The sequence below is a fragment of the Rousettus aegyptiacus genome, unplaced genomic scaffold (genome assembly GCF_014176215.1).
Source record: "Rousettus aegyptiacus isolate mRouAeg1 unplaced genomic scaffold, mRouAeg1.p scaffold_m13_p_1, whole genome shotgun sequence".
Taxonomy (NCBI): domain Eukaryota; kingdom Metazoa; phylum Chordata; class Mammalia; order Chiroptera; family Pteropodidae; genus Rousettus; species Rousettus aegyptiacus.
This window is the reverse complement of record NW_023416284.1, coordinates 9,223,356-9,251,212: the sequence shown is the minus strand read 5'-3', so window position 1 is coordinate 9,251,212 and position 27,857 is coordinate 9,223,356. Positions and strand designations below refer to the sequence as shown.

The 27,857-nt window shown below is 52.4% G+C and overlaps 1 protein-coding gene and 1 long non-coding RNA gene across 8 annotated transcripts; one reads left to right on the top strand and one right to left on the bottom strand.

Annotated features, from left to right (window-relative positions):
- Positions 1 to 16: 16 nt before the first annotated feature.
- LOC118609868 lies at positions 17 to 2,355 on the bottom strand. Its single transcript, XR_004953485.1, has 2 exons — positions 2,212 to 2,355; positions 17 to 1,490 (listed from the first exon to the last, which is right to left on the bottom strand). It is a non-coding gene; the product is annotated as an uncharacterized LOC118609868 (long non-coding RNA).
- Positions 634 to 27,518, top strand: ZBTB17 (zinc finger and BTB domain containing 17). 7 transcript variants are annotated; one of them, XM_016128267.2, is made up of 16 exons: positions 645 to 766; positions 1,828 to 1,914; positions 20,979 to 21,185; positions 22,267 to 22,455; positions 23,129 to 23,269; positions 23,586 to 23,711; positions 24,265 to 24,503; positions 24,587 to 24,729; positions 24,808 to 25,108; positions 25,481 to 25,568; positions 25,659 to 25,775; positions 25,865 to 25,985; positions 26,226 to 26,356; positions 26,671 to 26,880; positions 26,986 to 27,075; positions 27,158 to 27,518. In XM_016128267.2, the coding sequence occupies exons 3-16, from the start codon at positions 20,981 to 20,983 to the stop codon at positions 27,439 to 27,441; spliced, it is 2,385 nt and encodes a 794-aa protein (XP_015983753.1). In that variant the 5' UTR covers positions 645 to 766; positions 1,828 to 1,914; positions 20,979 to 20,980; the 3' UTR covers positions 27,442 to 27,518. The 7 variants fall into 7 exon arrangements, with proteins under 7 accessions (XP_015983752.1, XP_036084908.1, XP_015983753.1 ...); XM_036229012.1 differs by having other exon boundaries at positions 1,828 to 1,952; XM_036229013.1 differs by lacking the exon at positions 645 to 766 and adding an exon at positions 1,466 to 1,638.
- Positions 27,519 to 27,857: the final 339 nt, after the last annotated feature.

The window sequence follows — 27,857 nt, the reverse complement described above, 5'->3', positions numbered from 1 at the left end:
AGTGGCAAGAGTGTTGTTAAAGTTAAGGATCACGAAAAAGAAACAGGATCAGAAGTGAAGAAAGGAGAAAGCTCATGAGGAAGTAGAGAAGTCAATGGCCTGAAGGTGCTTAGAGTTGGAAAGAGGCCACAGAGGGACTGTTGAAGTCTCCAGACACTTCCTGCAATACTCATTTTCCAGGCATTGTCATTCACACCCAGGCTAATCCTGGATCTGCCCTAGGGAAAGGAGTAATGATTGGCTGGAAAGAGAGAAAAACATAATCTTTGTTTTAAACCACTAATGACATTTTCCCACCATCACTTGTAAGATGCATGACAATGATCAATTAATCTCCCTTTTCTGAGCCTCCGTTTTCCTTTTCTCCAAAAGAAGGGGACTAATACTATGTTAAGGTGGGTGAGCTTTAGTGAGATAATGCATGTAAAGCGCTTAACATAGTACCTGACACACAGTAAGCGCTGAACTGGTAGGAGCTGTTACTGTTATATCTGGAATAGAAACCCAAGTAAATGTTACAATGAGAACTATTCCAAGCGCTGAAGTTAACGTAGAACTTCTGGGTAGCTAGGCGCATGCGCCTGTCCGCGGGCCTCAGGTAGCGTGGGCGCTGCGCATGCGGCGGAAGTTGCAGCCGGGAAGCCAGCGAGGTCGGTTCCGCCCGACTGTAACATGGCGGCGCCCTTTGTCTGCTCTGAAGTGCCGTCCCCGGCCTTCTCTCGGCCGTGATGCACCTCCCTCGGCGGTGGGGTCCGGGACATGGCAGGTGAGGGTCAGCAAGCGCCCGGGGCTGGGGGAGTCCCGGGAGCCAGACGGAGGCGGCGGAGGATGGGGCGCGGCGAGACGCCAGAGACGGTTGTGTGGGGGAGGGGAGAGAAATGGAATAGGAAGGAAACTCGGACTGGGGGACTCCGGGGGCAGGAGGGCGCGGGGCAGCTGGGCGGGAGAGTGGGGGGTCACCGTGGGGGGAGCAGGCGGGGAGTAGGCGGGCGGACCGGATGTCCCGGCCCGGCAGAGGAGCGAGAGAGACCTCTCCGGCTGGGTGACACCCCAGCTGGTAGCATCTCCGCCCACGCCTCCCGGCTGTCACCGCCCCATGACCCCGCGCGCCGCAGCGGGTGGGCGTTCTGTGGTTGAGAGGTGGCGGGGTCCCGGGGGCAGCTCACATCCGCCGGCCGGGCGAGGGCACCCTCTGGCCAGGGCCTGGGAGGTGCTGGCAGAATAGGAGGCAGACGCTGCCCCTGTATACCCTTCTTTCATTCATTCATTCGTTCCGCAGACGGTGGTTCAGCACTTGATAGGTTGTGAGGATAGAGCAAAGGATCCAAGCTGTCATAGTGATTACAAGTGTGAACTGTGGAGCCAGGCAGCCGGGCTTCTGGCTCTGTGCTTGCCAGCTGTGTCCTGAAGCACCTTCGGTTCTCGATCTCAGAGATGAGAGTTAAACTAAAGCAGCAGGCTGTGGTGTGGTCCTCCCCGGCCTTGTAAACCTAGTCATGGAGTTGAAATTTCAGGTTAATGGGAAGCCATCTAAGAGAGTCAGATTTGTGGATTAGGAAGATCACTCTGGCTATGTGAAGAATGTGTTGAAGAGAGTGGGTCTTAGAGACCAATTAAAAAGCTGCTAGAATATTTCAGGTAAGAAATGACGGTGGCCCCAATAGGCCAATAATGATCCCGTTTAACGTTTATGGAGCACTCGCTTTGTGCCAGGCTCAGTGCTCTGCATTTGCCTGTGTTTGATGGATGAATGAAAGGTCAGCTTTTAGGGAAGCTGTTACCCTTTGGGTTCTCATCAGATTTTCCACTTGGGTGTCTTTGATTCAGGTAATGAGTGGGAGGAAGAGAACCAAGCTGGAGTTAATGCAGACAAACTGTCAGAAAAGAGTAGCCTGGGCTACTTGGAAATCTGAGGTATGTCTGTAATACTCAAGGATGAAACAAACCAGGAGGTCAGTTTGTCCTTTTCAAGGCTCATCGTGACTCAAATTGCCCTTTCAAGATAACTTTTTCTTTAAAATTGTACAAATGACAAAGTCTTAGTTTGTGGGAGGTTGTTGCTATTATTGTTGTTTTACCAATAAAGACCGAACCAAGTTAATCTCTAGGCAATATTTACACCTTGTTTTAAATAACTACAGTCTTAAAATGCTCCAGCAAAGCAATCCCAAAATATAGTGACTGAAACAAAACGGAAGTTTTGTTCCTTACCCCTTAACAGTCTGGAAGTAGGTCCAGAGTTGGTAGAGCAGCTCACTCTGTTTCGTGAAGTCATCCAGAAACAGGGTTCCATGTGGCTCCCCTTGCTCTTTCTTATGGTCTAAGCTGCCTGTTCCAGCTCCTGCCATCATGCATGTGCTCCATAAGACAAAAAGGGAACGACAGAGTGGGGAGCACACACACACTCCTTTTAAGGTTCTATTGTTTAAAGATACATATTTTTGTAGACTGTGTACCCATACATAGGCATCTGTTATACAGCCAAAGAGTGAATCATGGCTGCCCCAGTGCTGGAAGGAGAGCTGGCTGAGAAAACCTGTTCGGGCCCCTGTGTGCCTAGATTGCTGAGTGGGGTTTGGGCCCAGCCTGAGGGGAAGTCCCCTGCATTGGTGAAGGAGGGCTGGGCCTGCTCCCAGGCAGGCTGATCTGGCTTTGGGTGGGTTTTTGTTGCTTGGTCCCAGGGAGTCCAGGCTTGCTCCTGTGTCCAGTCAGATACTGCTGGGTGCGAGGGATACAGTAAGGCTGGAACTCTTAGCCATATGGACAATCACAGTACAATGCAGGAAACACCATAGAGATCTGTTCAAAAGTCTGGTACACAGAAGGATGACTGGTGTTGGAATGCTCTACTGAGGTGAAGATTTAGAGGGACCATGTTTTGGCTCGATGACTGTAAAGGTCCCCTTAGGTGGAGGCAGCGAGGACTCTGGTGTTGAGTGTGAATCTCCACTTCCCTGGGTAGTGGCACTATGTCCTGAGGTCCAGTTCCTTCATCACTCACTGTGTGTCAGTTTCCTCATCTGTAAAACAGAGATAACATTATCTACCTCACTGAATTGTTCTGAGGGTTTTGCAAGATTAAGCACATGTTTCACAAGGTCTGCTGGGCAAATGTTAGTTACCTCACACTGCAAGGTGCAGGGTGGTTTGAAGCCAGAGAGGCCAGTTAGGATTGCGATCAGGGAAGGCCTGAACCTGTGGGGAAGCCAGGTCGCTGTCCTCCCTTGAAGCAGGAATTATCTGGGTCGTGCATAGAGGATCAGGGACTGCTCTGTGCCCTCCCTATTTCCTTAAGGGTTCCATCGAGTTTTCTAACTGAAGTTGCCAACCTGTGGATTCTGAGACCACATCCTGAAAGGTCTCATGAAGGGTCTTTTGAGAAGCCTTGTCTGAGCCTTACCCAGCCCCCCAGTGCAGGTGAGTTTGGGGCCCCTCCCATGTGATTTCTTAGCATCTTGCATTGGTCTCTCAATGTAGTCTCACTTCGTACTATAATCATAGGCTTCCTTGTCTGTCCCCCGGCTAGACCCCCAGCACCAGCACCAACCAGAGACAGAGAGTCTGGTTTCTCCTGGTATTCCCACTGTGTAGCTTATTTCCTGGAACCTAGCTGGTGCTCAGTAAACATGGTTGGATGGATAGATGATCGCTTTTGATGGACTGAAGAGGAACTGGCAGTTGGGGCTGGAGACAACTCCAGTGTGATGTGGAATTGGCGTGCTGTTGATTGAAGAGAGAGGAGAACCTGGTGGTTTATTCGGTGTCTGGCAGAAACATGGGATGGAGGCTTGGAGAACTATGACCGAAACTATCAGAGGTTAGGTCAGAAGATAGTCTCTCTGTCTTTCTGTCTTTGTCCAGTAGAGCAGGGTCTCTCAACCTTGACCTTGTTGACATTTGGGGCTGGGTAAGTCTTCTTGTGGGCGGCAATCCCATGTACGTTAGCAGTTTTAGTAACATTTGTGGCCTCTACCTGTAGATGCCAGTAATACCCACCTACTTATAGTTGTGACAAGCAAAAATGTCTCCAGACATGGCCAAAATCTCCTGGGGCAGAATCATCCCCAGCTAAGAACCCGTGCAATATAGGATACTAGTTAGGAGCATGAACTTTGGAGGCAGACATACCTGGGCTCATATTTGTTCTTAAACTTACTGTACTTATACTATGTGCCTTTGGGCAAAGTACCCGACCTCTTTAAACCTTGATTTCTTCAGGTGTAAAACGGGGGATAATAACACAGAACCTTATTGGGTGGAATTATTGATGAGGTAATGCATATAGCATGCTCAGTCGAGTCCCTGGCTCCATAATTGGTAACTAACATTATGATGTGTTCATTAGGAGAAGACCCTTGAGAGAGCCAAGAAAGAAAGTGGGTAGAGTAGAGGAAAGTTTGGTGTAGGAATACCTGCACGAGGTATAAAAATCAGAAGGTTCTAAAGAATGGAAAGTAAGTCATCCACCCACACCTGACCCAGTTTCCCTTCCAGGTAGCTGTGGATGGTATCTGTCCTTCTAGAGCTGTTCTGAGCGTGTGTATATATCTGTACATATATCTAAGAGGAGAACCTGGTGGTTTATTTAGTGTCTGGCAGAAATATGGGATGGAGACATGGAGAACTATGACCTAAACTATCAGAGTTTAGGTTAGAAAGTAGTTTTTTAAGAGTCAAATGCACATATAGTGAGCCCTCCCATTTGAAGGCCAAAAGGGCAGCCTCTGTGGGCAGAACCTCAGGGTAGTAGCATTTTGCCACTTGAAAGGTCAGGTGGCCCATTCTCTACTGTCCTGGAATTCCCCAAAGGCTGGTGGTGCTTGCATGAGTGTCACTGAAGTACTAAGACATGCTGTCTGGCAGGGTGGCACATCGTTGGGTGATGGACACCCCAAAGGGAGGAGCCCCAACCTTAGAGAAAACAAAACACTCCAAGTACATTTTGTGCACAAAGCATATTGTCCTGGAGACCATAATCTACTTCTTTTGCTGGCCACGATTTTAAAATGATTGAAATACTGCAGGTCAGGGAGTACGTGTGTTAGCACTGAGTGATTTCAGCATTTGATACAGATGTGTGTTGAGTGTCAGCGTAGGTAGCTGGCACTCTCTAAGGTCCTCGTGGGTATCAATCGCTTAACAGTCCTAGGGCCAATTAAGGCTGACCTCAGTAATGTAATCACTGCCGATACACACCGAGAGCCAGGGCTTGCCCTCCTGGATTCAGACCTGCTTGTTAGCAGTTGGAGAGAGAGAAGCCTTGAGCTTCAAAGGAAGGAAGCGGAGGGCACGGTTAGGATGAGAGTTGCTCGCTCGTGTCCAAACGGCAGTGTGCAGCAGCTCAGAGGTGGCAATTCCAGCCGAGTGGGGACCAGGCCAGAAAGCAGGCTTGGTGGGTTCATTGTAACATCAAAGTCATACTCAGCTTCTGGTTTTCAAGACCTTTTAAAGGTCCGGCAGCAGAACCTGTTGCCCCTACCCCACCCTCACCACTTCCTATGCTGGAACTGATCATCTAAGCAGGCCCTTTCCTGTTTTGGGGGGCCGGCTCCACTGCCCAGTGGGAAGCTGCGTCGCCCCAGCCCAGAGGCCAGGCTGGGGAAGTGCTTCTCATTTCGGTAGCCTCAGGGCTGAGTGAGCACCTGTCAGGGACTTTCCCAGTTGACTGTAACTCAGCTGCCCAGGTTAATGCTTCAAAACGTTGTTTAAAGTCAGAACGTTGTAATTTGTGAAAAAGTTTTCGTTAAATGTTGAGCAGATACAAAAGAATATATACAGTGTAAAGAATATGGATGCAGGAGCACCCATATACCCATCACTCAATTTACAAAAGAGAACATTACACATTACCTTTAGGTGCCCCTCCCTGATCCTGTCCCAGCCCCGCCCCACCCCACCCCACCCCACCCCACCCCACCCAACCCCCAGGTAATCACTGAATTTTTGCCTAATCTTCTCTTTTTATTTTTATTTTTATTTATCCTTTAACACGTGTTTGTATTGTTAAGCAATGTATTGTTTAATTCTGTAGGTTTTTGAACTTAATATAATCATGGTTTTTTTCAGTGGCTTAAATTTTTTACTTAACATTTGTTCTTAAGATTAATCCATGTTGCGTATAGTTGTATTTCATTTTCATTGATGAATAGTGTTCCACTGCATGAAAATGTATTTATCCTTTCTATTGCTGATGGACATTTGGCTACTTTCCAGTATTTTGCCAAGACACAATGCTGCTGTGAACGTGTATGGGACACACATTGCCACTCCAGGGTACATCTCAGGAGAGGAACTGAGTCACAGGCTGTGTGCATCTTCAGTTTGACCAAATAATACCAAACTACTTCCAAAGTGGTTTCCCCAGTTTACAGTTCAACTGAGGATTCTATTTGCTTCACGTCTTCTCAACAATGGTGTTGAGAATTTAAAATTTTTACTAATCCAATGGGGAGTTCAGTGGTATCTCATGTGATTTTGATTTGCATTTTCTTGATTAGTGGGTTGAGCACCTTTTAATATACTTCTTGGTCATTCAGGCTTCAGCTTCTGTGAAACAACTGCTTAAATGTTGTGTTCATTTTTCTGTTGGGTTGTTTGTCTTTTTATTACACAGAGACTTTTTTCTTTTAGTTACTAATCCTCTGTCAGTTATGTGTTGTAACTCTCCACTTCCAGTTTGTGTCTTGCCTTTTCACGGTAGGTTTTTTTAAATGAGAAGAAATTTTAAATTTTAACGTCATTTATCAGTTTTTGAATTTTATGGTTAGCACTTTTTGGTCCTTTTTAAGAACTTCTTCCCTACTTCAAGTTTATAAGGATATTCCTCTATATATTGTCTTCTAAACATTTTGTGACTTTTTTTTTTTTACCTTTTATATTAAGGTCCTTAGTCCATTTCAAATTACTTTTATGTATGGTGTGAGATAAGGAACTGGTTTCTTTTCTCTTTTTTTCTAGGTTAACCAAATTGTCTCAGTACTATTTATTGAAAAAATACATCCCTTTCATGTGGTTCTGTAACATCAGCAGTAGCCATTATCATATATCCTGTCCACAAATGTGTGAGTCTGTTTCTGGGCTCTTTACTATTCTCTCTGTGCCAGTCTCACGCTGACTTAATGCCTAAATTTCTATGTAACGATTCTTGGTATCTGGCGAGGCCTTGGCCTTGGCCTTTGCTCTTGCATCTTCATTTTAGGTTGTGCTTATCAAATTCCATAAAAATTGTTGGGATTTTTTTTTTATTAGAATTGTTTCGAATGTATCACATGTCGATTTGGATAGAGTTGACATTTTTACAATGTTAAGTCTTCTAATCTATGGACATAGTTTATCTCTCAATTTGTATAACTCACAAAAGTCGAACCTTTGTTGTCATTGTCTTTTTTTTTAGTCATTGTCTTTATTCTCTACTCTCAAAGGACCCTGGTACACTTTAATTTCTGTCCTTATTAAAAGTCCTTGGCTTTTATTCTGTAGATGTGCATTTTTTTATTTTATTTTAATTTTATAAGACATCAGTAGTTCAGTATTTATTTAGATTTACTTATTATTCACTACTTTAATTGCTCTCCATTTCTTTTTGCATTTAATACCTTCATTCTGGGATCACTTTTTATCTTCCTGAAGAATATCTTCTACAATGTGAATTTGAGCTGTTGTCTGGGTGCCAGCTAATGGTTGCAGATTCTCGGGGTGGGGGGGATTTTACTGTCCTTCGTGTGGCAGTTTTCAGTGCAGTCTTCTTTCCATTTTGGGCCCCAGCTTTATGCTGGAAGGCACTCCCGTGAGACCTCCCTCCCTCCCGGGCCAGGGGCAGGGGCAGGAAGCCCCAGCCTACTCAGGTCTGCACATGCCCTGGAGACATAGCCTCAGAGCTCCGCCTGCTCTCTAGATCCCAGCCTTTGCTTAAGTTTGTTTTGACATCTCAGTATTCTTTACTCACTTGCCAGTTCTTTGATTCATTTTAAAAGATGAGTTACAATTTTTCTTCAGCGTTTATAGCTCTTTGCAATGAGAATCGGCCGGGGTACCTGGCCCAAGTAATTAAAATATTTCAGAGCTTTAATTTTGTGTTTCATCTGGCAGCAGCAAACTCCAAAGATTAAAACTAAGACTTAGTGATGTTCATTTTGACTTTTATGAGCTGTTTTGTAGCACTCATTAGGATAAGGAAAGGGCGTTGGTCAGTGCCAGTTAATGACAGAATTTGCCATTTGGGGACAGACTAAGGCTCCGTGGGCCTAGTATTCTGTGTCTGTCTGAGGAACTTTTGTCTTTGGCTGAAGTGGAAAGAGCACACATTTTAGAGTACGGTGGATCTGGCCTTGAACGGGGCGTGCCAGTGAGACCTAGATCACGTGACATCATCTGTAAGCCTTGATTTGCTCATCTGCACAATGGCGGGCAGTCATATTAATACCCTTTTCACAGGATATTGTGGGTATCGATGAGGTAGCTTATGTGTAAGTAGCACCTGGCAGGCAGGTAGCCACAGCAGCTATTTCAGTCCTTCCCTTCATGCCTCTGTTGGGGTGGTCTCCGTGTGCCACTGCCCTTTGGAAACAGGGGGCCTGCCATTTCTCTTGCCAGTAACCTCCCAAGTGTTCAGCACAGTAGAGCTCCTTATTAGCAAGGCTGGATTTTCTCTGGGCACAGTCCTTTACCAGGACTGCCAGTTTCCTTATAGCTGGTGAAATAGCCCATCAGATTGGGAGATCACAGCATCTGCACCACGGGGGAAGATCGCAGCATCTGCACCGTGGGCTCCGTGATCAGCTACTCAAATCCAAGCGTTAATTTTTGCCCATCCAATGAAGGCCTCGGAAGCTTGCGTCAGGGTTGCCAGGCTGCCGTCCACGGCTCTCTGCGCCCCTTCACCGGGACGTGCCCTGGCCCACGGTGGAAGTCATTTCCGTTTCTACCAGCCTGAAACTGGAAGTGGTTTCTGCTGCTTTTTTATATTTCTCTGACTATTAGTGAGGTTGGACATCTTTTTTTCTGTATAGAGTACATCGGACTCTTGTATTTCTTCTTTTGTGAATTGCCCGTTCATTTCTTTGACTCGTTTTTTCTGTTGGGAGACTTTTTGTTGTTGATGAATTTTTATAACATCTTTATTAAGATATTCACTTTTACAGTTCACCCATTTAAAAGGTACAGTTCAGTGGCTTTTAGTATATTCAGGATTGTGCAACCAGCACCATATCTAATTTCAGAACATTTTCATTCTGCCAAAAGGAAATGCACCACCCATTAAGCAGTTACTCTCCATTTGCCTCCCCCCCACCCGCCCCCCAGGCCTAGGCAGGCACTTCTGTCATTACAGATTTGCCTGTTCTGGGCATTTCGCATTAATGGAATTGTGCAACCTGTAGTCTTTTGTGATTGGCGTCTTTCACTTAGCATCATCTTTTCATGTTGTGGCAAGTATCAGACTTTTTTTTATTGTCAAATAATATTCCATTGTGTGGACATACTGTGTTTTATGTATCCATTCATCAGTTGATGGACATTTGGGTTGTTTCCATCTTTTGACTATTGTGAATAATGCTGCTGCGAACTTTTGTCTGTAAGCTTTTGTGTGGACATGCTCATTCATTGTTGATTAATTTTTAAGAGCCTTCTGTATATCAGGATCATTAACCCTTATTTACCACATTGGCTGTAAATATTTTCTCCAGTTTATATTTGCATCTGGGAAGTTGAGAAGATGTAGGTAATAGGAATGAAACACAACATTGAGATTTCTGACCTATCTTTTATACCCCTAAGAATTAAGTTTGTGTACTCAGCCTTCCCCACTGCGGGCCCTCCTAAGTGGTGCCTTGGGATTGGCCTGCATGCATTACAGAGCAGTCGTGGTGTTGCGAGTGCTCTCTCTGTCTCTGTCTGTCTGTCTCTCTGTCTCTCTATCTTTCCGTCTCTGTCTGTCTCTGACACTCACTCTCTCTCCCTGTCTCTCTGTCTCTCTCTGTCTCTCTCTGTCTCTCTCTCTCTCCCTCCTCGCTCTCAGGCTGCCTGTCTTAGGACCTGGAACCAGGCAGCACTTGGTGGTTTCCAAGTTTCTCTCTGAAGCTCGCTTCAAAGCGGCTGGCTGAAAAACCGCTGGTTGCAAGTCATCCATCCGTTAAAAAGGCATTCAGCAGCTTTGCTGATTCATCGTTGCTGTAGGTGGAGGGGATTCGAGGGGCGGGCACAGCAGCACTGTTTCTTCAAGGGTGAACTGGGGTCCCAGCCTCTTCTAACCCCTCAGGGCTGCTGACCAAAACCTGCCTTCTAGAGCAGCACTCAGCCCCTGAACTTGAGGAGGCCAACAGTTTTAAAAAGTCATTGGAAGTTGAGACCCTGAATACTTGACCAGTCCTTATTCAGTTGTAAAGTAAGTTTTTGAGATCCTCAAAATATTCCTCTGAAATACCCTCTTCTACTCATTTAGTTTTTTCCAGTTAAGTTTTACAAATTAAAACTGCTTGGAATATACAGTTCAATGTTGGCTTATATCATTTATATACTTTCACATATAGTTCATAGTTGTTTATGCCCTTTATAATTCACGTTCATAGTTGAAAATCTTAAGATTTCCGGTACAGGGAAAGTTATAAATGAAAAAAAAATCTGCTAAATGCTAAGTAAATATCTCATTTTTATTGTCACTCAGACACAGCATGTTATACTTCCAATGCATGCATTTGTAGTCTGGCAGTCTTAATGAAATCAGAGGGGACCTTAGCAGTCACTAATCCTTGTGAGGAAACAAACTCAGACTCAGTCAAGGTGAAAAGCTACAATGAAGTCTAAATATATCCACCTCCAAACAATGGCTATTCAGCCCAAATGTTTCTTTTGCCCTGAATTGTTGATCTCAGCCAGTATCATGCACGACTAATCCTTCCTTTGGAATTGCCCTGTGTTCAATCTTCTTCCTCAGTGACAGCCTCACCCTCACGGCTCCTCCAGAATCATCACGGTCTGGGTAGAAAGAAGGTAGCTTTTGCCATCAGCTCTGAAGCACCTCTGCCTTGTCCTGGTTACTGTTGAGTGGAGTGAACAGTGCAGTTTGCACGGCCTTCTCCTGGTCTTTTTTCAGGTCGAAACTTCATCTGTGCTGGGTGCCTGGATGACTGATGACATTTTTACATCCACTTTTCGAAGCTAGGGCAAGGATTAGAGCATTAGGTTCCCGTTTTCTTCGATAAATATTATCACCATTGCTAGCCTGGGTTGATATGTAGTAATAAGAATGACGATGGCCAACAACAACTTTATGAAGTCGAAACTTTATTGCTATCCCCATTTTACAGACAGGAAATTGGGGTGCCAAGATTTAAGTGCTCTTGCCCCAGGTACTTAGCTAGCTTGGCTTGATTCCAAGACGGGAGTTTTAACTGGGCCCAGGGAGTCAGTAAACTCCCCGAAGTCGCTTGCAGAGCCATGTGTGTGACTGTCCCTGGGGAGGTCTTCAGGGCCATCACAGTGTCGGAGGGGTTCATCTCTTTCTGAAAAGGGCTACCAGTTGCTCTTCTAGGGGATTTTTAATTTTGTCCCCTTAAGGAATTTTTGCTCATGAAGTTTTCTCAAGTGACACATTCTTTGTGGAAATTACCATAATTTTCCATTTCTCTTATGAGTTTCTTTTCCCCTGTTGAGAAGTTTTTAGTCACCAAGTCTTGTAGAAGATGTCTTAACGGTTTATGGTAAATGGAACAAAGAAGCTCTAACTTTGTGGCCTTTTTTTCCCCCCTCTCTTTTTTCTTTCCTCCTTCCTTCCTTTTTTACTCTCTCAGTTTTAATTTTTAAATAAGTAGCATTTACAAATGGTGAAACAAAAAATCCAGGACGGATCTACAGCGAATAGTGTAACTCCTTCCCCTCCCCACCCGTGTATCCCATCCCCTCAGAGCTGCGAGTGTTTTCTTTTAAATGTGAGTAAACGTGAGTAAGAGGTAGGAATTCCCAGCCTGGGTTTATGGTTTTAGACAAACAGCGTGGCCCAGCTTCCCCTAGGAAGGGTCCGGTTCTAACTGTTAAGGGACTTTGAGTCACTCCAAGAAGTATTTAAAATTTTCCAAGGATGTCGTAATATTTCATGGGAGGGCCGCTTGCACAGGCTGCTCCGCAAGATCCATGTGAGTGTGTGTTGGATCCTGGGCACTAGCTAAACCGTCCCAGTGCCGGTTGTCCTGTGTTTCACACCCCAAGGGTCCAGGGCTGTTGGACTTCCTGACTTGGTTTTCGCTTCTGATTGCCCCTTTTCAGTCTGTCCCGTGTACTAACGCAGCCAGAGTGACCTTCAGAAATGTGAGCCTAGCATGGCCCTCTCTTGCTGAAACCCTTAGCACAGCTCCCGACTGCTGAGGATGAACGCTGAGGCCTGGTGTGGCGGGCTTGGTCCTGCGTGCCTGGCTCTGGCCTGTCCACTTTCCCCACTCACTCATTACCTTGTGATGCTGAGGGGTGCTGCTCCCCTCCACCTTGTCCACCATTCGTGCACACCGTTCTTTGTCATGGACCCATACCATTGCTTTTGCTGCGCTCTGCCCGAACATCCTTCTTGCTTTTGGTCATGTGTCATTTTAGATGTGGCCAGGTACCGTATGCTCCCAGGGGCACCCTTTCAGTACTCATCAGAGGGTAGTGAAAGAGTCCGGGTCTTTTTCCTCTGGTGGAAGGTCCTTGAGGATGGGTGCTCAGATAGGCCTGGCCTTAGGCCCGTGGAGCTGCCAGCTCCCCATAAGGCACCTGCACTAGGTAGTGCTCTGCAGTTGACTTTGACATACATGCCCACACTCTTGCTCTCAACACTCCTAGGACGTCCCAGTGCACTTAGAAGAAACTCCAGAGTCTAACTTGCCTCTGAGACCCTGAGTGACCTCAGCCTCTGCTGCTGCCAAGCTCAGCGACCCTCATGGTCCCTGGGCTTACAGCGGTATGGCTCGCTCTTGCACTTCATTCAGGTCTTTGCTTAAATGTCACCTCAGAGGGGTCCTCCTTGACCCTTTTCTTAAATATTAAATAGACTCTGTGCCTGTCTCCTCGGCTTGCTTTTAGTTTCCTTCACAGCATTTCATATATGATGTGACATATTATATCCGTTTAGTACCTGTCTTCCCCTCTGGCTCAGAGCTCTAATTCAGTACCTAAGACAGGCACAGAATAAGCATGCACTAAATGCTTGTGAAATTCTCGTCTTTTCTGTTTCCTAACTTGTGGGCTGAGGACCCTTGGAGAGAGGGGAGAGCAGTAATTACGGATAGTCGTGCCGCTGTATCACACTACAGATTTCGCCTGCTGGGGGAGATTTCTCATCCATGTACATGGAATTGTTTCTCAAATGCATGTGGATGCTGTTGCAATTAGTAGGTTTAAATTCACTTTTCATAGTGGTTTTTGTCTATTATGTTCTCAGTACCAAAAGTACAATTATTTCTAAAGGGTCCAGAGTATTTTGACCTTGAGTTAGGCCAAGGATCACCGCTCTCGTAGGCCCGTTCCCCAACTTTATTTGTAACCGTTTGTGAGCAAGATCCTGGGGCAGGCGCCATAAACAGCTGTAAGGAAGAGGTAAGAAGCAGTCCCACCCCAGCAGTGAGTTTATTAAATTTGGTGGGGCAGACGAGGCAGCCGCCCGGGGTCATCTCATCTCAGGCCGTGTCGGGGTGCCGCCACCGCAGGGAATATGGAGGTGGGGTTCGGGGGATGTCGGGAGAATGAGAGACACTGCAGAGGTTCCCACATGTCCCCGATTTGCCTTTTGGATAGCACGGCCGTTAACTGACCCCACGTCAAGCTTCAGGAGTCCCCAGAGCAGGTATTGGCATCATGGATTCGAAGCTGGCACGGGCGTGCTGGGTTACAGGGCAGCACTTTGTGCAGGGCCGGCCAGTCTTCCCTCTCAGCCACAGTCCTGGAGTAGTGGGGTCCTCTAGGGGTGAGGGAAGGGGATGTCTGCCCCCTCTTCAGAAGTTAAACTTTAGAGAGAGTGGGAGTTGTATAGTTTGAAACGCAAAGTCAGTATGACAGTTTAATTTTCTATTTAGCCATTATTTGGGGGTTTTAAAAAAATGTTTTTTTATAACACAAACTTCAGCAAAGAAAATACTACTGAATCCTGGCTGGTGGGATTATATAGAGGGTAGCAGTGACTTTCAGGGTGGGGGCTGCTGTCCAGTAGAAGATGAAGTATCAGAATTTGGGGCCTTTTGGGAAGTGCTGTGTCAAGTTCGTATGTTTGTCTAAAGGGGAAATTGATTGTAAAAGTTTGAGAAACACAAGCTTAATAGAAGAGCTACGTTTTTGGAGGAGGAAAGTGTGGAAGGGCTGGTTTTGTTGACATTTGCCTCTCTGCCACATTGCACCAAAAAGGTGGGGTGGGGGGGTGGCGTTGGGTGGGTAGGTTTCGTGCTTGCAAGGCTGACTTGCTGTGAACTTCCATTTCTTTGGCCTGAGCTTATGTGTGCTAAGCTGTATACAGGACCCGCCTGTATTTCTAGAAAATCAGGAACCTTGAGCAACTGGGAACCAAATGGTGATTCCTCTCACCTGCTTCAGTTTCCTCACGGCCCCTGGACTCGAGGTATCTGTGTCAAGTCCAGGCCTGCAGCCCGGCGCAGCCTGTTCTGGGGACCGGGGACTGTTGTTTGTCAAGATCTAGGTCTCCTCGTGGTAAGCCAGTTGTTCCCTGGCTTCATGGCTTCCCTCTGTGTGCCAGTTGGGAAACTCTGCCTGTAGTTTAGCACTGGCTAGTAACCTGGGTAATAGTTCTTGTCTGACAGGTGCCCATCGGGCTCAGATAGATGGGGCAGTGCTCCGTAGACCCACTTAGAGGTCTCGGCAGGCGCTGCAGCCCTGACCCGGGACACCCTTGGGGCTTAACAGAACAGTAGCCCAGCATAAAGTGCTTCCCCAACAGAGAAGTCGCTCTGAATGGTTCCTGCACAGTGCCCTTCCCTTTACTCTCTCCCTCTCCGAATGCTAATCGGGCCCTGGGATTTTTCCAGATTGCATTTAGAAGGAGGAATAATGGGTTATCATTATAACTTCTTAACAAGGTCAAGTCACCCAATAGTTACTGAGTGCACCCGAGGGGCCTGACATAAACGGTTATGTAGAAACCATCCGACATGGTCTCTGGCCTAGAAAACGCTGTAATCTGCACCTCCGCTTCCGGTAACAGTGGTTTGTCGAGTGCTCGTCATGTGCCAGGCCTTCTGCCTACATTACCTAACTTAATTTGTAACGAATGGGGGAAGTCATCTCATTGGCCCTGTTTGCCCAGAGGAGAAGCTTTGCTGGAGACGACCTGCTAGTATGGGAGATGGCGGAACCTGGGTTCCGGTCCTACCTGGCCCAACCCCAGAGGTCCTGCTGCCTCCGCGGTGCCAGAAAGGCGTCTCGAATCCCTGAGTCTTGGAGGCGGCAGTGAGAGGCTCGGCGCTCGGAGTAGCTTGCGCTTCGTTCCTGGGTGATCGGACTGTGCCGTGCGCCTGGCACCACGTCGCCTGGCGTGTTGCAGAGACTGCGCATGCGCCCTTTCCTCGTCACCCGCTGAGATCCAGGTTTCGTTGAACTGAGCATGACTCAAGGAGACCGAACCCTTCCCTATGTCAGCAGTCTGTTTACGGATGTTTTGGAACCGAAGGACAAACAAGACGGCCAGCCTCCCTGAACCCCACTCCCTTGAGCCTTTGTGGCTCGGTCAGCTACTCTGAAACCGAAGGCCCGGGCCCCACTCAGCAGCCTGGCCGGAAACCACGGGGTCTTTGTGTGATCAATTGAGTGTGGCACTTGCACCTCACCGTATAGCACCTGGTCTTCCTAGGTGGCCTCCCATCCAAGTACTAACCAGGCCTGACCCTGCGAGATAGGCAGTGCAGGGTGGTCTGGCCGTGGACCTTATTAAGAATTTAGTTAAATTTTGAGAAGTGTTCCCATACAAAAGTGTGCGAAGTGTACATGTTTAGTTTAAATAACACATCTGGGCGTATCCAAGCCAAGAAACAGAACGCGGTCAGTGTCCTGGGTGCCCTTCTCCCTCCCAGAGGAAACCATTATCCTGAACCGTTTTGTTGGTCATTCCCTTTTGTTTGTAGTTTTACCATCTGTCCCGGTTTTCTCTTGCTGTCAGCAAACCCCCTCAAAGCTTAGCGGCTCAGACTCTCAGCAGTTCATTTCTCTTGGTTTTGTGGGGTGGCCGGGCAGGGTTTTTTGCTCCCCCGAGGTGTCGAGGTCATCTGTACGACAGCACTCCCCTGGTAGCTGGCCTGGAAGGTATGAGCAGGTGTCTCATACCAGAGCCATGGTGCCGTCAGCAGGGGCGTCTCGCTGCTGCTCCACACGGCCTCTGCACGTCGGCGTCTCCTCCGGGGCCCCTCCGTATGTCCTCTCCAGCAGGAGAGCCCGGACGTCCTTACAGTGGGCAGCTGGATTCTAAGAGAGCAAAGCAGAACCTTGGGGTGAGGGCCAGGCCGGGAACTGGTGCAGAGCCACTGCAGCCAGTCCTCGCAGGGCCACCCAGATTCAGCCGGACGCTCATAGCAGGGGTAGTCGTCTCTGACAGGGGCGGAGGAACTGTTGCTGCGGGCCTCGGAGACTGGTACCTGTGCCAGCCACGTCGAATTGCTTAGTTGTGCCTGTTTGGAATCACCCTGCAGAGAGGAGGGTCCCCAGGTCTCTCATTTTTTCATTCCCAAATGAATTTCTTACAAGGCAGGCCCGGGCCATGTGCCAGGCCAGGCTGTTGGTCATCAGGAGGACATCCCAGCTCGGACACTGAGGTCTGCACATTAATCAAGGAGAACACCTGAGCAGCTGGCGGTGTCACGGGAAAGGTGCCCGATTGCGGTCAGGAGTCTGCCGGAAGGTCAGGCCCGCGTCTGAGTGGGCAAGTCTTGTGCCAGCTTGGGGTTTAGTTTTCTGTATCTGACATGAGGACTTTGGGTTCAGCGGGCTGTGTGGTCTTGTTTTGTTTGTGTTTTCTGTACTTCTGAGTTTTTAGGGTCTTTCTTAGAAGTAGCTTTAATTAAGGCCCACTTTTATTGTCCTTCCAGCAAAGATGAAGTAAGGAGGGCGGATCCCACACCTGAGTGCAAGCCTGAGCGAACGGCACCACATACCAAGGGCGGGGCGGTGGGAACCACATCTTATTAGCCACGTCGTAACGAGGGGCAGAGTGGCGGTTGATCTCATTATGGTGTGTAAAGTCTCAGTGACCCCTCATCCCATGCTCTCAGAGACAGCCAGCTCCCGCCTACCTGCCCGTGGTGCCCACATGTCCCACTGTGTGGCCCAGGCAGGCGCTTTGTTTTCCTGGGCTCCCTAAGCTTGCCAGATCCTGATGAGTTCCTTTCACTGTAAAGTATGAGAGGAGACAGGAGGCAGAGCGTTGCCGTCCTTCTAGAGCATGTCACATAGGTTTGGGGGTGGGGCGCCGCCTAATTCCAGCTCAGTCCCTCTGAGGGAAGGACCAAGCCCCTCACCTGCTCAGCATGTCACCCTGGGGGGAGAAGGGCCTGTGTGAGCCTTTGAGCAGGCAGCCAGCCGGCGGTGAGAGCTGCAGGCAGCGTGGGGCTGAGCTCCACCTGCCCTGTGCGCGGGCACGTGCGCGCGTGCAGTTATAAAATTCGCAGTGACGCGGGCGGCATTGCTGTGGATGACACCATTCAGAGCTCGGCAGAGCCCTCCCCGGGCCGCGCTCACAGTCCCTGGGAGGCTGATCACAGGATCAGGCTCGTGAGCATGTGCCTGAGCGCCGGTTATCTATTTATGGAAACGGCCTTTTTCTTTCTTTTTTTCCCCTCAAGTCCCTCTCTTTCCTCTCTTGCTTCTTCCTCCTTCCATTTATCCTCTCCCTGTTTTTTTCTCTCTTCCTTTTCCGTCTTTGATTTTGTCAGAACAGATGCTGTCTTAGGAGTATTTCTCTCTTGGGACAGCTTTGCAGGCTGCCTCAGAGGAATTCAGGGCCTCCGGTTTTCTCCTGCGACACCCACATTTGGGGAGGAGCCGCTTTTGGGCGGGCATCTTGCATCGGAAGAGTGTGGTTAGCGCTGGCTGGAAAACATTACTCATGGGCACACAGCTGCTGTCCTCTGTGTGGGGGCGGGTGGGGGACTGGAGGTGCCAGGCCACCATCCACCCTCTCCCAGGGACCTTTACCAGCCTTCCCCCAAGGCCTTTGAAACTGAGAGCACCCCCCTTGTGACCCGGGAGAGCTGGGCTTTGCTGCCCTTCCCTGCAAGCTCTGGGGTGTGTGACAGACAGCATGAAGGCTTGTCGCAGCCTTGGGTCCCTGGCAAGGCCGATGAATCACCTGACCTTTGAGCCAGCAGGCCGCTTCCACCCTGTTGGCCAGGAGTCTTTTCTCACATTTATCTTCCCAGCAAGTCAGGTCGCCTCCGGCTGGAGGGTTCTGCTTTCAGCAGACTCCAGCCAGCTCAGGGGGCCTGGGAAAACTCTGTACCTCGGGGGGTTCAGCGCATGCTCCCAGGTTATTTCTGGGCCTGGGAGGATACTTCCTCCTGGCTTAGTGTTTGGGTTGGTTCCTGGTGAAGGTGAGGGAGCCGGGCCACCGCCAGGAGGAAAGGGTTCGGACCTGACTTAAAAGGGCGCATTCTGAAGCTGATCGAGGATTTGGTCCTTGTGGACCGGGTGGTCCCTCCCTTTTTATACTCGGGAGATATTTCACTTGGGGCTCCTGAGGACATGGAGGGCGCCTGGTGTTTGGGACGCGGGCCGCCCACGCAGACAGGCACACACCTGCCTGCTCACGTGGCTTTTCCACAGCTCTGGCGGTGATGTGGCCCACTCTCCTCTCGCCACCTGCCTCTGGTTGCGTTTGCACCAGGCCTGGTATGTGTTCCCTTCAGGTCCCAGGCCTACCTGGGTCTTTAACCCATGGGACGGGACACTGGTTCTTTCCCGTGTTCTCCAGAAAACTCTGTTTTAGCTTTTACCTGCTCAGGAACAGACAGCCAGAATTCTCCTTTGTGTTCATTCCTGCCGGCCACAAATGGGAACTTGCTTTTACCAGAAATTGAAGACTTAGAGAAAGGTGCCTTTATGAGGTGTCCTGTGTCAGTGATGGCCTTTGGTTCAGTGGCCTTGTGCTGCAGCTGGCTGGTTTGGCTCGGGAGCCGGTTGTCCAGTTGCAGAGGACCTAGCAGCAGAGGGCCCTGCTGCCTCCTACCTTACCTCTCGACTCTGGGGCTGGCTCCCAGCTCCTGGCTCCTGGCTCCCGGCTCCCAGCTCCTGGCTCCTGGCTCCCGGCTCCCGGCTCCCGGCTCCCGGCAATTCCCTGCTTATACCTAGGAGCTCTGGCTACAGGCTCTTATGGTACTAAGAGGGATCCGAGAAGCCGTGCCTTTGCCTGGGAGTTTGTAAGTGCAGACTGGGACCACGGGACAGTCCTGGGGATGTCAGAGGGAGGGAAAATGTGTTTCCGGGCCCCCAGCAGCAACTCTGAACTTAGGGCTCAGAGGCTGGCACCCTGTGACACAGCCAGCTGTCACTGCCACGTTCCCCCTTACTTGATGGAGCCCTGCCCATCTACTGGGTGATTTCTCCCAGTTCAGTAAATATATAGCCCTGCTTTTGAAAAATTCCCAGACACTACAGGGTGGGTAGGCTAGCTTCCTGTCCTTCAAAGCTGATCGGTGCTGCCCAAGCCACGTGAGGGGCAGGAGTGTGTGGCTTTCCTTGTGGCTTATCACTGCCAGACAGCCATACATGGTCACTGCAGCTCCAGGGCTGCAGTATAGTGACTCACCCCCAAGAGGCTGATGTAACAGGGAGCAGCCAGAGCCAGTAATGGGCTGTTGAAACCTGGTGGCTGGAGCCCCAAAATGTCCCCCTCACCAGCGCAGAAACAGCCTGGGGCAGCTCTGAGCGGACTAGCCTCAGAGAAGAGGCTCTGGAAGAGCTGGAAGAGAAGCCACTGCTGCTTATGATTCTGGGCCGGGCCGGGTAGCCTGGCCCCGTTGGATCTCTGGAATGTGATCCCAGGAGTGGGCACTAACTTTTATTTTGAAATTGGTTCTTTCTCAAAAGGAGGACCTGCTTATTTTCCCTAGGAAATGCTGATCTTGAGACTGCCTGGTGTGATGTTGAGGGGGCGGGAAGAGCTGTTTTAGATACTTATTTAGTTAAGGCTCATGCAGTTCTTGCTCACTCTGGCACCAGGCCATGGAATTTTTCTGAGCCTTTTTACTTAAGACAGTTGTGGGATTTCCAGGCATTAAGTGAGGCTTTTGACAGAGGAACTGCGGCCAGGCCAGCCGCTCTTGGGGTCAGGATCAGAGTCCCTTCTTCCCCCAGGGACAGCCTGGAGAGGTTTCTGGAGGAAGAGGACTCCCCAGCTTAAAGCAGTTCCTGAAGCCCATGAACCAGAGGGACAGAGAGGGAGAGACAGGGAGAGAGCGGGAGAGAGATGGGCCGAGGGACCATACACAGAGCCCTGTGGGCTGATTCCTGAAACGCTGAGTATGAAGCATCTGCCTCCCCAAACGCATGTTTCACGGGTGCATGACACAATGAGAAAAATAACAATATAAAAAGGTTTTCATAAAGCCAAATGTACTGACTGAAAGATCTGTCCTTTATTTTAAAATTATGTCATATATTCTTTTTGTAAGAATGTTAAACTGACCATGTCTTTTCTTTTTTTTTGAAATGCTGGCAGCAATCAATGTTTTGTTTGTTTTTTGACTTTTTAATGTTGTTACCTGGCAAGACGCAAAGGTGGCCGTTTCTTGTGGGTCTTCCGGTGCTTTTTGGTGTTGGGAACTTTCCTGGCCGGTTAACCCAGGAAGCTCGGAGCCGCTGGGCTGGTCTTGGCTGGCAGAGGGTACCTGGAGTTGTTTGCTTTCGCGGACTTTTTTTGATCCCCCCGGTCTCCCTGCATTTCTCACTTGGGAGTTTGGGGTAAGTGTTGTGGCCGGCGTCCTTTCTCTGTGCTAACGCGGAGGCTGTTTGGCTCTCCCCAGCCATGGATTTTCCCCAGCACAGCCAGCATGTCTTGGAGCAGCTGAACCAGCAGCGGCAGCTGGGGCTTTTGTGTGACTGCACTTTTGTGGTGGACGGAGTTGACTTTAAAGCCCATAAAGCAGTGCTGGCGGCCTGCAGCGAGTACTTCAAGATGCTCTTCGTGGACCAGAAGGACGTGGTACACCTGGACATCAGTAACGCGGCAGGTACCCCGCTAGGTCCAGGGCCGAGCTTGTTGAGGGCCGGAAGCTGTGGCTGGCCCTGTGCCATGCCAGGCCCTCCTGGGAGTAGCACCTTCAGGCCGTGAGTTGCACCAGGCCTCCCACACAGAACCCATGATGTGTGGGCACCGAACTCCCACCATGTTTTGTGGGCCCGTTTTGACTGGGAGGGGTGGTTAGGGGAGAACCAGCAGGAAGGGCTCGGGATGAGCTCCTGGAGTGAACACAGGAGCAGCTCATTGGGAGGGACAGAGGATGGGTGGGCTCTGAGCCCCCGGCCCTTGCCATTGCTGAGTCAGTCCTAAACTCCCTCATCCCAGCGCTAACCCGGAAGGGGGTGGCAAGGGTTGGGGCCTGGAGGGCTGCCAGGAAGGCCTTGGGAGTGAGGAAGGAACTGGTCATAAATTTGGGCTCTCGACCCAGAATGGCATGACATGGCGAGGTCAGGCAAGGTCATGTTCCCCCATTTTATAGGTGTGGAAACTGAGACCCAAAGAGGTCAGGTGACTGGCCTGGAGGTCAGAGAGAGAGTTTGTGGCAGAGCCCTGATGAAAGCCAGTGCTGACACACTCTGGTTGGAGTGTCCCCCAGTGGTGAGGCGTAGTTAGTGGCCAGGTAGAGAGTGTACACCCTCTCTCATGCCCTCTGTCTTCCATTTAACCCTATTCTCTCTGTAGGGCAGGTGTTCACACCCTCTGTCCCCCACATAAGGTGGGCATTCACACCCTGTCCTCCACGCAGCGGACTTCACACTCTCTGTCTTCCGTATAGGGTGGGTGTTCACACCCTCTGTCCTCTATGCAGTGGACTTCACACCCCCTGTCCTCCGTGCGGTGTGGACTTCACACCCTCTGTCTTCTGTGAGTGTACCTCTGTTTGGAGGCTGTTGTCTGGGCTGAGAACCCCCAGGTTGCCCGCCTCTGCCAGCACAGGAGATGGGGAGATGGTGGCCTGCCACTCTGCTTTTCACAAATCCCTGGGTCCTGCCGCCGAGTGGAGCAGCTGGGTAGGCTGCTGGTGCCAGGCCTTGAGGTGGGTCCGTGATGGCTGTCTGTGTCCTTGGCAGGCCTGGGGCAGGTGCTGGAGTTTATGTACACGGCCAAGCTGAGCCTGAGCTCTGAGAACGTGGACGATGTGCTGGCCGTGGCCAGCTTCCTGCAGATGCAGGACATCATCACGGCCTGCCACGCCCTAAAGTCACTCGCTGAGCCGGCCACCAGCCCTGGGGAGAATACGGAGGTCTTGGCTATGGAAGGTAAGATTATTGGTAGGCTTTCCTGAGCAGGTGGCTTTCGATGGGGGCTCTGCCTCTGATCCTTTGTGTCACCTCTCTGGGTCTCAGTTTCCTCTTCTGGCCTTGCCTGCATTGTAGGGTGCTGGCGAGGGTTAGCCACAGTAAAGTCTGAGGAAGGCCTCTCTGAGGGGCCGTTCAGCCTCCCCCTTCCCTGCCTTTCACCAGCTTCCCCTGTGTTCTGCGTCCCAGAACTGGGCAGCAGGCCTGGTTCAAGGCCTTTGCACGCAGGTCACTCCTCCTGTACTCTCCGCGCCCTTCCTCTGCTCCCCTACCGCCTCAGAAAAGCCCCCTGATGCCTGGCATGGGCCCGATTCCTCGGTGCACTGTCAGAGAACCACACTCCTCTCCTTGTAAGCATCGACCTCTGATCAGCATCATTGTTCCATGGGCGAGGTCTGTCTCCCTGGCCAGCCTAGGAGCCCCACGGGAGCAGCAGCTGTGACTGGTATTCCTAGGCCCCCCAGCAGCCTGGTATGGAGTAGGTGGCCCTGCGAATAATTTGTTGAATGAACAAACCAAGAAACCACTACCACCAGGGAGGATCTGGAAGAGCTAGCAAGTTCTGGGCCACCTCATCCTTCCAGAGGGTGGACACTTGATGGGAAATGGCAGGTCTGTCCTGTTTTATCTCCAGGAGGGGACAGGAGAGCCAAAGAGGAGAAGGCTGCTGCCACGACGCAGAGTGAGCTAGACCCAGCCGGAGGCAGTCCACCCACGGGCCCAGGCAGGGAGCCCAAAGAGGAGCGAGGTGGCCAGGCGGAGAGTGCAGCCAGCGGTAAGTTGTTGCACTGAGGACCGGCCGGCTGTCCCATCACCTCCCAGGGGCCCCAGGGCAGTGAGGATCCCGGGGAAGGGAGGTAGGCTGGCACAGGCAGCTGCAGCCCTTAGCTCAGGTCACCCGGAAGGGCCCACCGTTTGTTCTGGGGCATTTGTTCCCGCAGAGCAGAGGCACAGGTGGCCTGGGCTTGGGCGTGCCGGCCCCACCTCCACCCCAAGCCACAGCCACGACCAGGGCCTGGTCCAGGAGAGGCCATCTGGCCTCCGGACAGAGTCTCAGTTTGGCCTCTGGCGTCCCCACACCCCTGCCCCAGGTGCAGAACAGACGGAGAAGGCCGACGCCCCCCGGGAGCCGCCACCGGTAGAGCCCAAGCCTGACCCCACGAGTGGCATGGCTGCTGCTGAGGCCGAGGCTGCCCTGTCGGAGAGCTCAGAGCAAGGTACCTGTTCCCAGCGGGGGCCAGTCTGCCCCCCACTCGGGCACCCCTCCATGGCCCCCCTTCTCCTGCCTCCAGCTGACCCCACTCTGAGCCACTCTTCCACTTCAGCCCTCGGGCTGACGCCTTTTCTCATTCTTGAATTTGGACGTCAGCTTCGCGGCCGACGCGGCGCTAGTACTTCTGCGCAGAGCACCGGGGGAGGCCTCGCAGCCACGCACCCCCCAGTACTTGGTGGCCGACGGTGCCCTTCCTGCCATGCAGCCCGCCTGCCTGCGTCCCCCGTGGCCCCCCTGCATCCACTAAGCTAAACAGAAGTCCTGGCCAGCAGTCTATCTTGGTGCTGCCCTGGCCAGTGCTGAGACCATTTACCGGTGGTGCCCAGGCATTCGTTGCCAGGCCCCTGCTAGGTGCCCACGCAGAAAGAGGCGCGTGTGAGAGAGAATGTGGCCAGGTGCGCTCGGCCTCCTGGCATTTGCTTGGCTCCGAGGTCACCTCCCTTTGGAGGCCCCTCCCGCCCCCCCAGGCGCGTCAGTGCCTGCCCTTCTCCTGGCAGAAATGGAGGTGGAGCCAGCCCGGAAAGGAGAAGAGCGAGAGGAGGAGGACACCGTGCCTGCTGTGGTCAAGGAAGAGCGGCCGCTGCTGGAGAAGGGAGAGGCCCCCGAGGAGAGCGAGGAGTCAGCCAGCACGGACTCGGGCCACGAGCTGGGCTCAGAGGCCCGGGGCCTGCGCCCCGGCACCTACGGCGACCGCACCGAGTCCAAGGCCTATGGCTCCGTCATCCACAAGTGCGAGGTGCGGCCCCAGGGGCACCGCCCGCCCCGCCCTCCTGCCCCGCCCCGCCGCCGCCCCCTCACGCCCGCTTCCCGGCCCTGCAGGACTGTGGGAAGGAGTTCACGCACACGGGGAACTTCAAGCGGCACATCCGCATCCACACAGGCGAGAAGCCCTTCTCGTGCCGGGAGTGCAGCAAGGCCTTCTCCGACCCGGCCGCCTGCAAGGCCCACGAGAAGACGCACAGGTACAGGGCCCCCGCCCGGCCGCGCATCCCCGCGGGCCTCGGACCCCGGCGAGCCCTCCTCTCTCCTCTGACCCCCAGCCCGCTGAAGCCGTACGGCTGCGAGGAGTGCGGCAAGAGCTACCGGCTCATCAGCCTGCTGAACCTGCACAAGAAGCGGCACTCGGGCGAGGCGCGCTACCGCTGCGAGGACTGCGGCAAGCTCTTCACCACGTCCGGCAACCTCAAGCGGCACCAGCTGGTGCACAGCGGCGAGAAGCCCTACCAGTGCGACTACTGCGGCCGCTCCTTCTCCGACCCCACCTCCAAGATGCGCCACCTGGAGACGCATGACACCGACAAGGAGCACAAGTGCCCTCACTGCGACAAGAAGTTCAACCAGGTGTGTGGGCACCACCCGCGGTGTCCGGCCCTGCGCGCGGAGCGGGGACACAGGTGTAGGGGGGAGAGTAGGCGGCTGAGTAGAAGGTGACCCCGCCCCCCTCCCGTGGGATGGAGTTCTTGACCACTCTGCAGAAGAAAGTGGGAAGGCAGGTGAAGTCATAGTGGGGTTCGGACCAGAAGGATGTGGGGTGGCGATGGTTGTCCTTCCACTGCTGGGATCTAGAACGTTCCATCAGCCTTGAGGAAAGATGGAGCCATCCACAGGCCCCTGGGAGGGCCAAGCATCAGGTGTCCCCTGGTGGGAAGGGCTGCTGAGGGGGCCTGGGGCCCCGTGATGTGGGTGGTCTTCCTGAGCCTCTTCCCGGCACAGGTGGGGAACCTGAAGGCCCACCTGAAGATCCACATCGCCGACGGGCCCCTCAAGTGCCGCGAGTGCGGGAAGCAGTTCACCACCTCAGGTAGGGCCAGGGCTGCCTGGCTGCCCCGTCCCTCCGGTCCTCAGCCGCCCAGTGGTGCCCCACGCCAGGCCCCCCCCTCGGTCTCCCCAGGGAACCTTAAGCGGCACCTTCGGATCCACAGTGGAGAGAAGCCGTACGTGTGCGTGCACTGCCAGAGACAGTTCGCGGACCCCGGCGCCCTGCAGCGGCACGTCCGCATCCACACGGGTGGGTGAGCGGGGCGGGTGAGCGGGGCGGCAGGGCGGGGGCGGGCACGTGGGAGGACTAGGTGCCAGCACCTTCTGCCCCATCTCCAGGCGAGAAGCCATGCCAGTGCGTGATGTGCGGCAAGGCCTTCACCCAGGCCAGCTCCCTCATCGCCCACGTGCGCCAGCACACCGGGGAGAAGCCCTACGTCTGCGAGCGCTGCGGCAAGAGGTCCTGCCCCGTCCGTCCCACCCGTGTTCAGGGCGCTGTGGGGCCCCCGCTCTCCGCCCGCTGCAGGGGCCAGGAAGCAGATGAGGGTTCTGTGGGACCCTGGGCTGATGGCTGCCCGAGCCCAGGCGTGGGTCCAGGGGTCCCCTTCAGTCTAGGAGATGGGGCAGGAGGCCTCGCCCAGCTCCCCCGGGCCCAGGCTTGGGCAGTTCCGTGCAAGCCCCTCTGCCTATGGCTCTGCAGATTCGTCCAGTCCAGCCAACTGGCCAATCACATTCGCCACCATGACAACATCCGCCCCCACAAGTGCAGCGTGTGCAGCAAAGCCTTCGTGAACGTAGGGGACCTGTCCAAGCACATCATCATCCACACTGGTGAGTGTGTGCCCACTTGCCCATCTGTCCTGTCTCAGCCCTGCTCTTGGTTTGGGGTGGCGGGAAGGGAGGTACCCCCAGATCCCAGCCTTGGGTTCCGGCACTTGCTGCAGGTGCCAGTTCAAGTCAAATGAGGGCCCCATTTTCTTAGAGCTTCCAGAAGGTGCAGGGGCCACTGGAGGCTTCCGTGCAGCTCTGGTGGCTGCCCCAGAGCACTTCCTGCTGAAGAAGAGATGGGTTCCGGGGAAGCTGGAGGCCACTGAGGTCCTCCCCCCTCCCCCAATGGCAGGAGAGAACCTTGCCTCCCCCCTCAGGAGAGAAGCCTTACCTGTGTGACAAGTGCGGTCGTGGCTTCAACCGGGTGGACAACCTGCGTTCCCATGTGAAGACCGTGCACCAGGGCAAGGCTGGCATCAAAATCCTGGAGCCAGAGGAGGGTGGTGAGGTCAGCGTGGTCACTGTTGATGACATGGTTACGCTAGCCACCGAGGCACTGGCGGCAACGGCCGTCACTCAGCTCACAGGTGCGGGCTATGGACAGTAGAGGGTTGTTGTGGGCAGCTTGCCTCTGGGGTAGCAATGAAGGGGCAGGTGCCTCCGGTCTTAGGCTCTGCTGATTCTGCCCACAGTGGTACCGGTGGGGGCTGCGGTGACTGCCGACGAGACAGAAGTACTTAAAGCAGAGATCAGCAAAGCTGTGAAGCAAGTGCAGGAAGAAGGTGAGATTGGCTGCCCGGAGTGTCAAAGCTGGTGAACCCTGAGGGTCCTTCCCATCCTGACTATGTCCCCCACCTCCTGCAGACCCCAACACCCACATCCTCTATGCCTGCGACTCCTGTGGGGACAAGTTTCTGGATGCCAACAGCCTGGCTCAGCACGTGCGGATCCACACGGCGCAGGCACTGGTCATGTTCCAGACGGATGCGGACTTCTACCAGCAGTATGGGCCAGGCAGCACGTGGCCGGCCGGACAGGTGCTGCAAGCTGGGGAACTGGTCTTCCGTCCTCGGGACGGGACCGACGGCCAGCCTGCTCTGGCAGAGACACCCCCTACAGCCCCAGAATGTCCACCGCCTGCTGAGTGAGCCGGCATCCCTCCTCCTGTTTATTTAAGGATGGGTGGCCCCGTTCCCTAGAGAGAATAAATTTGATTATTTTCTAATGCTGCCTATAGCTCCCTGTGAGGGTAGGGCGGGGAGCTGGCAGCTGTGGCTGGCTGATGCCACAGAAGGGCTGCTCCACCCAGAGACCGGCTGGCAGAGGCCTGCTTCTTGGGGAAGCCAGGCCGTCCTTCCTGTGGAATGGGACTGGAGCCCTGGGACCTGTGTAAGTAAGCTGGCTGCTTTGTCCGGGTCAGGGTGCAGGCGGCACGCTCGGGGCCAGAGCGTGTGGCTCCATGCACCCCAACCCCTCATCTAGTCTCCTCTTTGGAGGCTTCTCACCTGTTCACTCTGAGGACCCCACCACCTCTGCTGTGGAGCTCAGCTGTGGTCCTGCTGCC

What these genes read in the sequence shown, in the direction of transcription:
- ZBTB17 (XM_016128266.2), top strand. An exon ending in GCGACAAGAAGTTCAACCAG is followed by an intron (nt 25,109 to 25,480) that starts GTGTGTGGGCAC and finishes TTCCCGGCACAG; the next exon opens with GTGGGGAACCTGAAGGCCCA. An exon ending in GCACGTCCGCATCCACACGG is followed by an intron (nt 25,776 to 25,864) that starts GTGGGTGAGCGG and finishes CCCCATCTCCAG; the next exon opens with GCGAGAAGCCATGCCAGTGC.